The sequence below is a fragment of the Topomyia yanbarensis genome, chromosome 1 (genome assembly GCF_030247195.1).
Source record: "Topomyia yanbarensis strain Yona2022 chromosome 1, ASM3024719v1, whole genome shotgun sequence".
Taxonomy (NCBI): Eukaryota; Metazoa; Arthropoda; class Insecta; order Diptera; family Culicidae; genus Topomyia; species Topomyia yanbarensis.
Window position 1 is genome coordinate 159450721 of NC_080670.1, and position 13958 is coordinate 159464678.

Genomic DNA, 13958 nt, shown 5'->3' on the forward strand with positions numbered 1-13958 from the left:
TCCAATGTGATCGAAGAGCTAATATTGGCGGCAAAAGCTGCTGACATCCCGCTTCCTCCAGACAGTCCAACCGCTCCACAAGTGGTCATTCAACAACAGCCCTTAAAAGAACGGATTCCAACGTTCGATGGAAAATACACCGCATGGTCCAAGTTTAAGGCCATATTCCAAGATCTGATGGCCAATTCGGGGGATAGTGATGCCATCAAACTCTCATCTCGATAAAGCAGCTGGCGTGCTGGATACCAAGATTCTAAGTGAGGGTGACTACGACCACGCTTGGGATATTTTGACGGACCGCTACGAGAACCAACGAGTTATCGTGGAATCCCACATCTGTGGTTTGTTGCAGGCATGTCCAAACACGCCACGGCACCGCGTGCTGCATTTTACCACCGCAACCGAGTGTATTGAAATGAGCACCCCAAGCCAGTGCTCGATGCGAAGCACCGATACACGATAAACGAAGCACCTGTGTCGGTGGCGGTGTTAAATTTTCGATCCGGTGCTTGGATGCTTCGGAAAACACTCGGGCCGGGTGCTTTAAAATTTCTGAAGCACCGGAGCCGAGCGCTTTCAACTTCGGATAACACCTCGGAAACTCTTTGAATTTGCACCCGTATCAAAGCGAGAATGTTTAAGCCCGCTAGCATAGGCACAAAAAGAAAGAAAAAAAGATTTTTCGGTGCGACGGAATAGAAGAGAACAGCAAATATACTTCTATTATCACGGCAGTTTGATTTTTAGTTAGATATGTAATTATAAAATATCCAAACTCGATGCAAGTATAGATCGCGGATGGTGGATTTTTTTTTTAATTTTGCGTCTTGGAAATACTAGTCAACGAAAATTCTATTTCTTCATCTTCTTGCAAATGTATATCAAATTGAAAGCAAAAGATATGAACTTTGCCATCGATAAACATCTTTTTATTTTTTTATGATCCCAATCTATACGGATAGCGCACATATGGTGCTTAGCTCAATTTGAATCTATTCCTATTGCCGCCATTTGGGGCACACGTTTCGAATTTTCGATCAATCAATCACAAGTATTTCACAGTATTTGGATAATTTTTATTATACGAAACTTTGTTACCAATTTTTAGACATTCTATCTATAGCTGGTCGTAATAATAAAGTATTGAGTCATTTCATGTCGCAAACTCTATTACAATATTTAGCTAAAATAGTGATGAACTGCCTCATAGTGCTTTTTAGGCTGACAAAATGGAGACACTGAAAAAATCTGTTTATCCGGTTACCAGGTTGTTTTGAAAAAAAAATTAATTTCAATTAGAATGTCAAATTACAGTACTAATTTTATCATTGTGGTCAATAAAACGTATTTTCAGAGGAGCTAATCTCATATAAAATTGTGGCCCTTCGCTAAAACAAGGTCATGTATAAGGTGATCATATTTCGCAAATATTTCATATTCATTCCAAGCACCCCGTCCTGGTAAGTTAAAAGGGAGGGAGGCTTCGCTTTACTCTAATGGAACTGGAATTGTTCATATCATTTGTAGCAAGTTACCTACTGCAGAGAACTTCAATTTTCAAAATTACTTGAAACACGTTATCGTATGTAAAGGCGTTAGGGCTCAATCAAGGTGCACCCATACGATTTATTTCCGCTTTATACGTCATTACCAGTGCCATTACAAAACTTTTAACACAGCACAATGCATAGAAATGAATTTTGGCCGGACTTCATTACTTTTCTGGCACATCCAACGGCGTCCGTGTGTTGACGTGCCGTTTGGTTCGCTGTACTATAGACTTATAGAGCATTAATCTAGAAAAAATCTACGTTATCATAAATATCGCTAGCTAGTGTCCTAGTCCTTATCAGTTCTTCGATAATTATACTATATAAGCTATATTCATTATTCCGCATGTAAACTCAATAAAACAAAGACAAATTTAGTTGACAAGATGGTAAGTGATCAACCAAACCACATTCTGAAGTGATGCAGTTTGACATCTGAAGACTAGATTTTTGTCTTGCTATATTCTGCATTTTTAATAATTGAACCGATACCTTGTCCTTTTTATATCTATTCTGCTTTAAGGTATAAAAAAGCCAGCTTCAAATGGGTTTTTACAATTTGATCGGCAAAATTTAATTTCTGCATGCATTTTAGATACATAAAATTTTATTTGACTGCCTAAAGAGATTTAAATTCTTGCACAGTATAGTGGGTGTGTAGACTTACCAGTCATAGAGAGTATAACTGTACTGGAAACAGTGATCGATGTAAGGATATGCGATGATTTTTGCTGATACGGTCGGGCATCTATCATCGACATAACTTTTTATAGTCCGTCGGAGATGGCAAACATGAGTTGGAAAGTTTGTGAAAACTAAAAGCATATTGACCACCAGATCATCCAGTACGATATTGGTCAATGAAGTGATGCTTTGTGTAAGCACTACGCACAGGAAGAGACTCCTCTCACTTAAACGTCGAGAAGTTAGCTAAAGCATGTAACACCACAACACAAACGAAAAGCTCATTAATTTACTTTATTTTTTTAGTAGTTGAAAAATTAATTGACTTACACCAGAAAATTGAATAACAGACCAATGATTTCCCGGATAATGCGACCTGTAATGCATTAAATACATCTTAAGTTTGTTTGAGAATTCATGCACAAATAGCTATACAAAACTGAAATATATCATGAACCCGTTAACAATATATTATATAAATGAAAAGCAACTGAAAAGACAAATCACACCTTAGAATTTTACAAATTGAATAGAGCCAAAATGATACATTTACATTCAACATATTTTATTTTAGATTCGATTACCCGGGGTAAGATTTTTTAAATCCCCGGATATTCGAATCTGATCTGTTTATTATTTGGAATAAATTTCCCTTTTTCCACAGCAAAACAAAAAAAAATTGTGTGCATACTTTGCATCTATAAGATGTTAACAACGTTCTTAAGAAATGATACTTGAATTTGGCTTGGTTCGTCAATAGACCATCGGTATAATTTGTGTTGGGTTTGTGTAAGTCATGGAAATTTAAACGCGTATGTAAATGATATGTTCCCACGCGAGTTGATTTTATTCGCTTGCGTATTATCATATGATAAGCTGTTTCTTTTTACTTTTACTGTAAATTTTGACAAATGAACAGTACATTTGATTGAATTTATTAGAATGACAAAATAGGATGATTTGTATTGAACAAAAACCAAGATCTAAAAATTGCAATACAAACTAGTTGGACCCACTACCATTTGCCCGAAAGGTAGACTGAAAATATTGGTCCTAAAGTTTTTGTTTAATTCATACACGGCACTCATGAAGTCATTTGATGGTAGCTGAAGCTGCAACTTTAGAAATTTTACTAAAATACTACAATTTCATGTTTGATTTTACCTATGCTGAAACTAAAGAGAATTTCCACAGATTTAAAATATTGATCTTTCTACCTAGAGTTAAAAACTAAAATGTTTTCTCAATCAGTAACATATTCACTTTCTAGACTGATTTCTGGAAACATAATTTCTTTTTGAAGTTATGACTAAAGCTGAATACTTTACAGGATACTTAACGACCTTGACTTCTACTACTTTTTCAGAAATCATATTTTTATTAATTTTATAATGACGGGACATTATTTTGAGCATTTCGAGACAAATGAAAAATACAACCGTCAAACTGGGAACTTGCAACACTTCTGTTAATGTAAATTTAGCAACGGTAATTATAATTTTAACAATTTGGAGTCAAAAGTCTTAAAATTATGCAAAACATATGAAAGGTGTTGACCGAATAAAAATATTTAAAATCAAAATTTTTTTCTATCACGCATTCCTATTTGCTTTTCAATTCAATTTAGGCGCATATGTATTTCCATACCTGAATAAAATTTTCAAACTGAGCTATTTAGTACTAAGTAGCGGAAAACTTTGACACTTTAGTCTTTCAATGATACTTTTAGTAATACAAATGTGGAGGTTACAATCCAATCGCTATTAATCGTTAAATAGTTAGTCTCAATATTAATTTTTTTTTTGTTTTTAGAAGAGAATTTTCTCTTATTTTTAAAGAATACAAATGACCGGACGATATTTAAATTTCGAAGTGCAGAAGAATCTTTTTAATTTTGATACTGAATAAAGGTCAGTTATGGTCTTCAAACGTAATACTCGGACTGAGGTTGTTTGATGTAAGAGTTGGCTAAGATGTACAATTCGACTTCAGTACCAACGCCAATTTGAATCCATTCATTCATCTATTTATAATTCCTACATGCATACCTACTTAATCCTTCCTTACTGTATAATGCATTACAGATTCTTCATAAAGTACCAAGCTCGTTCATGCATATGAACGCACAAATTGCTTTGAGCCACTTACCAAGCGACAGCAATAGCGCGTCGACAATCGCTACCGAAATATAAGCTGCCGTGTTTTACGAATTTAAAAACACTCGGTACGGTGCCTGCCGATATCAGAAACACCTCGGTTGCGGTGCCTGCCGATGTGAGATGCACCTCGGTTACGGTGCCTACCGAAGTCAGAAACACTCGGGTCGGTGCTTTGCCGAAGCAACGAGCACGGTGGTTAAATATCATGCGCTGGCACCGACACCGGTGCCTTGGTATCGGCGACCGGTGTCTGCTGTTGAGCACCGGTACGGCGTGCCAACTTCAATCCTCTTGGTGGCGTGTTTATTGGTAGAAGTGCCCACCGTGCAGCACCGTTCGGTGCTTTTGCCATGCCTGGTTTGTTGACACTGAAGAAGATGACAGCAGAATCCCATAAAGAATTATGAGCACTTCTGAGTGAAGCAACTCGCCTCGTCGAAAGCCTCCGCTACCTCGAACAGGAAATGATTGCTGTTTCGGAACACATGATTGTATATTTGATCATCTCAGCGCTTGACAAATCAACTAGAAAATCCTGGGAAGGAACCCAAAAGAAAAATCAATTTCCCAAGTATACGCAGACCATCGAATTTCTAAAGTCCAGGTGCCAGATCTTGGAAAACTGTGATGCAGCCTTCCATACAGTTAACCCGTTAACAGTTAACCGTGGACCCACCTGTTTCCACCATCTGCTCGTCTAACTTCGCTCAGTCGACCAAGACGGTACTATTGCTTACCGTAGTGGTGCATGTATTCGATAAGAAGAATCGACGCTTTACATGCCGCGTCCTATTGGACAGTGGTTCCCAGGTGAATTTTGCGACGGAAGAGTTAACCAATTGCCTGGCCTTGCCGAAAAAAACTGCGAATGTTCCGATTACTGGTGTCAACGCCTTGCGCACCCTCGCGCGTAGCAGTGTAACACTAAAAATTCAATTCCGAGTATCTAATTTTAACGCCAGTCTCGAGTGTCTGGTAACGCCGAATGTAACAGGTACGATTCCATCGTCTAAAATCAACATCAAAAATTGGGACCTCCCCTGTGGAGTGGTTCTTGCTGATCCCGAATTCCACACGCCAGATTAGGTGGACTTACTGATCGGTGCAGAGCTGTTCTTTGACATATTGAAGCCGAGTCAGCTCAGTCTGGCGGATGACGTTCCGCTGTTGCGAGATACACATTTTGGATGGATCGTGTCTGGTGTTGTCATCGAACCCCAAATTGTCAACGTGTCTATTCAACAAGCCAACTATGCCACCATTGACGACATTCAGCGGATGATGCAGCAGTTCTGGCTAATCGAAAAAGTGCCGGACGTCCCCAAACTTTCGACTGAAAAGTTAGCATGCGAAGCCCACTTTCCTTCCAGATACGAACGAGATGTTAGCGGAAGGTTCATCGTTAAGCTACCGTTTAAGGAAAACTTCAACCAACTGAACGATTGCCGTACTCTAGTCCTTAAGAGGTTTTTGATGCTGGAAAAGCGACTTGTCCGCAACCCAGAACTACAAGCGCAGTATGTGGAGTTCCTGCAGGAATATGAAGCTCTTGGACACTATATGCCGCACCACACGATGCTGGGACCGTTAAGCTCGAGTACAAAATGTCCAGTCGTGTTTGTCGCAAGTGCCAAATCATCTCCAACCGAGCTGTCTCTAAACGAAGTGTTACAAGTTGGGCCCGTAGTACAAAATGATTTATATTTCATCGTACTGCGCTTCAGAAAATTTAAAATAGCGTTTTCTGGAGACGTATCTAAAATGTACCGCCAAGTACTTCACGCGAAACAAGATCGACGATTCCTGCGAATCTTGGAGATCGCAACCATCACAACCGCTACGGGTTCTGGAATTGTGTACCGTGACCTATGGTACTGCATCGGCACCTTTCCTAGCGACGAGGTGTTTGGTGCAACTGGTAGAAGAAGACGGCGATGCCCTTCCATTCGGCGCTCGTATAGTGAAAGAATAAACGTACACTCAGGTTTTTTTTTACGCGGGGGATACGAGCCGCGTAAATGAAAACCGCGTAAATGAAAACCGCGTAAATTTCAAAATCCGCGTAAATGAAAACCGCGTAAATTTCAAAATCCGCGTAAATGAAAACCGCGTAAATTTCAAAATTCGCGTAAATGAAAACCGCGTAAATTTCAAAATCCGCGTAAATGAAAACCGCGTAAATTTCAAAATCCGCGTAAATGAAGACCACTTAAATTTAAGAATCCGCGATAAAGGGAACCTCATTGATGGATACCGCGTAAATTCCAAAATCCGCGTAAATGAAAACCGCGTAAATTTCAAAAACCGCGTAAATGAAAACCGCGTAAATGAAAACCGCGTAAATTTCAAAATCCGCGTAAATGAAAACCGCGTAAATTTCAAAATCCGCGTAAAAAAAACCGCGCAAAAAAAAACCGCGTAAAAAAAACGAGTGTATATGGACGATGTACTATCCGGAGCCGATTCAGTAGAGGATGCCATCGAGGCTCAGCGGCAGCTGAAACAGCTCCTTGAAAGGGAAGGGTGCTCGAATTCACAACAATTTTTTGAACAGATTCCAGAAGAAGACCGCGAGAAAACGATGCCAATTAAAAGAATTAGGAGTGAACGAAGCCATTAAGGTGCTTGGTTTGTTTTAGGACCCGAGTGCTGAAATGCTTTCCATCGCCAACCATCCGAAGTCGTCCGCACCAGCCGAAAAACGAGTTACTAAGCGAGTGATATATTCGGAAAAAGCGAAATTCTTCGACCCTCTCGGCCTTGTTTCACCAGTAATTGTATTGGCAAAGCTCTTGACTCAGCGATTGTGGCAGCTCAAGTCTGGCTGGGATGATCAGCTCAGCGCAATGATAGCACAAAGGTGGCAAGGACTACAAACATCACTATCCCATTTGCACCAAATCGCTATCCCAAGATGTGTAACAGTCGACGGAGTAATTGCTTTTGAACTGCCCGGTTTCTCCGATTCATCAACGGTGGCATACGGAGCCTGCATTTACTTGAGAAGTCTGTTTGCCACTTAATCAAATAGAGTTGTTCGTGCGAAACCGAATCGCTGTGATCCAAGAGCATACGAGTGATTACAGATGTCCGATCTCTGCGAAACCCAGCCGACATTGTTTCCCGCGGGCAACTACCCGAAGTGCTAAAAACCAGTTACCTCTGGTGGAACGGCCCTGAATTTCTCCAAACGCTGGACTACGAGTTCGACCCTCCGGAGCCTGTCCCAGATGATCAATTGCCAGAGCTCAAGGGAATAATAGCCACCACAGCTTTAAGTATTGAACCGTTTTCATTCTTCTCCAGATTTAGCAGTTATCGTACAATTCAATTCATCATGGGTTATGTACTACGATTCGCCGAAAATTGCCGGAAACGAACGCCCCAACGTTAAACAAGTCGACATTTGACCGTCTGCGAGTTGCGTCGTTCAACAGAAATCATCATACACGTTATTCAACACATTCATTTGGCGGACGAGATTGCGCGAGTAATTGAAAAAAAAACATGTAAGAGTCTAGCAAACCTTCGTCCGATATATGCCAATGGCCTACTGCGTGTAGGAGGTCGTTTAGATCGTTCCCACTTACCATTTGAAAGTCGGCATCCCCATCATCTTACCAGATAAGGATCCAGTGGTACGTTTACTGATTCGGCAAATGCATGTCGAATTACTTCACGTCGGGCAGATTGGCCTGATGAACACAATGCGACAGCGATACTGGCTTCTGAAGGCATGCTCTACAATCTGAATGATTACACGAAAGTGCGTGCGATGTTTTCGAATCAACCAAACCAGTACTAGCCAGTTAATGGGAAACTTGCCCGCAGCAAGAGTAGTGCCCTCGCCACCGTTTGCCGTTACCGGTTTGGATTACGCTGGTCCCTTCCTCATCAAGCAAGGGGCACGACGTCCAGCATTGATGAAAGCATACGTATGCGTCTACGTGTATATGACTACAAAGGCCGTTCACCTGGATGCTGTGTCCGACTTAACGACCGATGCCTTTTTGGCATCCCTAAAACGATTCATCGGCCGACGTGGAATGGGTCAGCAACTGCACTCGGGCAACGGCACGAATTTTCGGGGAGTATACCACGAGCTGAATCAGTTATTTCAGCAATTTCACAACCAACAAGCTGTGGAAGCCATCGGAGATTTTTGCTGCTCCCGTGAGATCGAATGGCATTTCAGTCCACCGGACGCACCAGAATTCGGTGGACTTTGGGAGGCCGCGGTGAAGTGTACAAAACACATCTGAAACGCATCGTCGGGAAGTTGTCGTTTGAAGAGTTAAGCACCGTCCTGGTTGAGATCGAAGCAGTACTGAACTCTCGACCGCTGTTCGCCATCTCTAACAATCCTGTAGACCCGCCAGTGATCACATCTGCTCACTATTTGATCGGCCGTCCACTTACTGCAATGGCCGAACATTCCTTGTAAGATGTTAAAACCAGTCGCTTGTCTCGATGGCAGCATCTCCAACTCATGCGGGAACATTTTTGGCGCTCTTGGAGTCGGGATTACTTGAATACGTTGCAACCTCGAAAAAGCATCTCCGAACTATGTCGAATATCCTGGAGGGCTCGGTAGTCTTTCTCCACGATCGAAGTCAAGCTCCACTCACCTGGAAGATGGGTCGCATCACAGCAGTCTTTCCTGGTCCTGACGGGTTGGTCCGATCTGTCGACGTGATTACGGATAGAACTACCCTTCGTCGTGCCATCAACAAGATTTCGGTATTGCCCATTGAAGACAACAGGTCCATCGCTAATCCAACTGCTCGTGATGAATGTTGAGAAGCCTCAACGAGGGGTGTATGTTCCGTCTCCCGCCAGAAGCAGTGAAAAGCGAGTCCGACTCGAGCAAGCAAGAGAAAGATCACTCGAGCAAGCAAGAGAATGAAAGAGGCAATGTATTATTCACCTCTTTCATTCGATACATTTAACCGATACCGAAATCGTACTTCTGTTGTGCCATTCGTTTTTCTTTTTTTTGCTCAACCCAGAAACGTAACGAGCGATGGGTTTTCAGTTTAGTTTCTACCAGCCGAAGCGCAACATCAATACTAAATAAAGGTGTAAGTTGTAAGAGTAGCTGTCCGTGTTTGCTTTTCTGACCCTTCCTGAAGGAACAATTTCGATACAGTCCGCTGCATTGTCTACCCATTCCGTTTAGCCTCGAACACGGCTAGTTAAAATTTTATCGGTCGTATACTGTACTTAATCATTCTTTGGCGATACAGATTCCAACTACTGTTGTCACAGCGCTGTTACCGCACTTCAGTAAGTTTTGTACAGAGTTGCCGCCACACTTGACTTCCACTTGACCATAACGATTAATGTTAAGTGATTTGTCTATTTTTTTAAGCCTACCCTTAAATGTAACTAGACGAAGTAACCACCATTGGAGACAGGGGCCTGTTGGTGTATATAAAAATAAACCATTGTAGCCTACGGGCCCGCTATATCGGTCGTTGTTGTGATATTATTTGTCGCACATATACCTACACAGACATTTCCCGAGCTCGACGAACTGAGTCGGAGGGTATATGACTGTCGACGTCAGTTAAACAGTTGAGTTTCGAAATAATTACATAAATTCTTTATAGTGAGAAAGTACTACTTTTTTTTCAGATAAATACGTTAATTTTGTTTTCATGAGACTTCTTTATAATAACAAATAAATGAATTCTCGAGGCTAGCCAGCATTCCCGTTCTAACTCATGTATATAAATTATTTCTTCTTTTTATAGATCATCCTCAACAGAAGACCGCAACCATCCGCAGCAGCCTGAGTAGCGGCTACGACAGTGGTAAGAGCAGCCCCACCAGTGTGTCACCATTCAATAGTAACAATGTATATAAATTCTCCGCGCCAACAAAACTTGCTCTACCGACCGATTCATCTCCGATGGCGTCAAACATAGCTAAAGTGCAGAATCACTTTAAATTTAGCGATCCGGAACCAATCGGTGCCGGTAAAAGTAGTCCGAGAGTAAACTCCTCCAAACTTACTGGAATCCAGTTTGATCCTTCGATGGCCAAGCCGAAGACAACGGTCGACCCAATTCCGGCGCCAGCGACATCTCCTGCGAAAACACCATTACCTCTGAAAAGTGGTAGCTGCTTGGATGCACTGAAAGCCCCAGTTATACCAGAGCTGAAATCTGGTAGCTGCTTGGATGCCCTATCGAAACCTGTGACACCTGTCACAACCACTGCAAGTTTTGGAAACGCCTTTAAACTGACCGGTTCCGATAAGTGGGAATGCGATACTTGTATGGTTAGGAACGACCCAGACAAAACTAAATGTGTTGCTTGCGAAACTCCCAAACCTGGTGCTAAGACTGCAGCAATCGAAACACCGAAGAGTGGGTTCGCATTAGTCACTGCTAGTAAGTCGGCTCCTGTGACATCTGACAGTGGCTTTAAGGCGCTCGTTGCGCAACAGTCTGCAAAATGGGAATGTTCCGATTGTATGACTCGAAACGATGCAGACAAGATAAAATGTGTATGCTGCGAAAAGCTGAAACCAGGTTCAGCAACGGCCGTGACAAGTGCTGCAACTGTGCCGGCTGCGGTAAAGTCAATGTTTACGATGCCTGTTACATCAACTACCTCCGATAAAGGGTTCAAAGCGTTGGCAGCGCAGCAGTCCAGTAACAAATGGGAGTGTAGTGCATGTTTGACACGGAATGAAGCTTCCAGATCGAAGTGTGCTTGCTGTGAGCAAGCGAAACCCGGATCCACTCCAGTCGATGCGCCTTCATTCTCATTTGGAAGTAAATCTGCCGCGGTTACTGGTACCACTGGATCGACGTTCAGTTTTGGAACAACTTCATCGGCGGATGGAAAAGACGCACCACAGAAAACAGGATTCACTTTTGGAGTTCCGGCAAGCTCAACTAGTTCGGTTCCAACAGGTGGTTTTCGCTTCGGAGCTGTTGCAACAACTACCGCTACCAGCAGCACTGAAGATAACTCAAATGTTACATTCGGCAGTGGTACGACGGCTCCCAGTGTCGCCCCTTCAACTACCGGAAGTGGATTTAGTTTCGGTTCAAAGCCTAGTGTTCCCTCTTCCGATGTTACAGACAATAGTAAAACAGTCAAAAGTAACGAACCAAAAGCCGTGTCTAGTGGATTTGGATCTGGTGGCTTTTCTTTTGGCGCGAAACCAGTGACTGAAGAAACTAAAAAGTCTGAGACGGTCACATCTACAACGGCTACCAGTGGATTTAGTTTTGGATCGTCAGCAGCTGCTGCTGGCTCTGCGTCGAAATCCTCTGAATCGCTCAAAAGCACAGGTTTCACGTTCGGCAAATCTACCGAAGCACCTTCATCAACTGTGTCAACAACTTCTGCAACAAGCGGGGCGGAAACAAAGAACCCTATCACGGCTCCCACACTCAGTTCGATATCGGCCGTCTCTTCCAGTTCTGCAACATCCGCAATTCCTTTCAGCTTTGGTTCACCCTCAACATCAGCAGCAGCGGCAAGTGCGACCAAAACCGCAGTAAACAGTGGTGGAATGTTTTCATTCGGTTCACCAAAAACATCTTCCACAGCAGTTGAGACAACAACGTCGACTGGCGCTGCAGCGATTGCTAAAGTTACGCCTGCGACTGCTGCTATCGTTCCCAGTGTTCCTATCTTTGGCGGTATGCTGTTATATCCTTTTTTAAATGTAATAATATGACTGTCATTTTTTATTGTAGGTGCCCAGAAGCCAGCCGGTCCATCAATAACGCCAAGCTTCAGCTTTAGTTCGACAACTGCATCAACTGTGGCTAGTAGCGCAGCGCAAACTAGTACAGCAACCGTTGCTCCCTCGTTCACGTTTGGTTCGACTGTAGTGAAACCAACGGAAACTTCAAGCGTTACCAATACCAATGCAACTTCGTCGACAACCGCTACCAACTTCGTCTTTGGTCAGAGTAGTCAGTCAACAAAACGGCCAGCTTCAATCTTTGAGGCGCCAGCCACCGCAACTGCGACTTCTTCCGACAAACCAACCTTTGGTACATTTGGAGCGAGCAGTTCGGCGTCCTCCACAGCGGAAAGTTCGATATTTGGTGGTACTGCAGCTGCCGGATCTTCCGGATTCTCTTTCGGTGGCTCCGCAGCAGTAAATGCACCCAAACCAGCAGAATCCACATCTGCATTTACTTTCGGTGGGGGCAATCCCACACCGGCCGTCACCGCTCCAGTGTTCGGTGCGGGTTCTGCGCCAAAATCCATCTTCGGCAGCCCGCAATCGACGGCCAACAGCTCGTCGTCATTTGGTGGATTCGGAACAATTAGTAACAGTAACAATACGGCCACTTTTGGTTCCAGCAACTTTGGTGGGGCTTCGCAATCAACAAGTGCCAGCAGCGGATCGATATTTGGTCAAACGGCAGTGCCAGCGTTCGGTTCGTCCACGAGCTCGACCGGAGGAAATCAAGCAGCACCGCCTTTCGGTTCCGCACCAACAGTTTTCGGAGGCGCAGCCAGTGCAAGTAGTCCATTCGGTGCCCCAGTGGCACCGGCATCAAGTGGCCCCACTGCCGATGAACCTCAGCCGAAAAAGCCGTTCGAGTTCGGTTCGAGCTCCAGTGTAAATAATCAACCGGCGGCGGTAAGTTAAAAGTATATTATCTCAGTTTATTGCTGCAGCAAGTTGCTATTTTTCTTTATTTGATATTATGTTATGAATATTTTTTCAACAAAATAACCAAGCATGATTTTTCAAAAGCAAAAATGTGCGCTATCAATAGTTCTACAAAGTATTTGCGATACTAATGCAGAAAAAAAGAATTTACGCTACCTTATTTGATTGAAGATTTACTATACATTGAGTAATTCTAATTGTTCAAATGCCCAGATCTATCTTAAATAACTAAGTAGTTGCCAAAAAAATGACGAGCACTCAGAGTAATGTCTTAAGCACCTGTCGAAAAGAAACAAGTTCTAGATTATTTAGTGACCAATATCACTGAGTTCGCCTAAAATTTAGAGAAGTGACGTTCTTTCTACGCACGATTCTCCACGAACGCCGGTTGTTATAGAAGGTAATTTTAACGCTTAGGTTGTCGAGTGGGGTAGCAGGCTGACCAACGCAAGAGGTTATAGCCTGTTGGAAGTCTTGGTGAAGCTGGAATTAAGGATGTACAACGAAGGTTCCGCTAACACATTCCGTAAATACGACCGGGAGTGCGTCGTTGATTGAAAACATGGAATCGCCAGTTAGTGAGCAATACACGCATAACGACCACCAGGCGATCCACTACACCATTGGTTGGCGTAATAGCATTGTAACGTGGAGAGAGGACTGGCGAGCGGAAGTGGAAAAGAAAGGATTTCGACAAGGATCTTTTGGTGAACCTTTTAGATAGCAAGATCTGAGGCAGTCAGCGGAGTGTAAGGGAACATTCCGGGTGGCTACAACCGCTTTTAAACGTAAGATAGTGCTTAGTAGGTCCATATGCTACCAGGAGCTGTGGAGAGAGGTAGACGCTAGCCCCTGGGGCAACGCTTACCGTATCGTGATGGCAATGATCAATGGTCCATCGACGCCAGC

At 43.0% G+C, this 13958-nt stretch overlaps 1 protein-coding gene across 2 annotated transcripts in view; it reads left to right on the plus strand.

Annotated features, from left to right (window-relative positions):
- LOC131679148 (nuclear pore complex protein Nup153) overlaps positions 1-13958 on the plus strand; it is a 38803-nt gene that overhangs the window by 8675 nt on the left and 16170 nt on the right. For both annotated transcript variants that reach the window (XM_058959781.1, XM_058959790.1), the window contains exons 4-5: positions 10150-12057; positions 12115-13016. In XM_058959781.1, the coding sequence (XP_058815764.1) occupies positions 10150-12057; positions 12115-13016 (2810 nt within the window). The remainder of the gene's footprint in view (positions 1-10149; positions 12058-12114; positions 13017-13958) is intronic.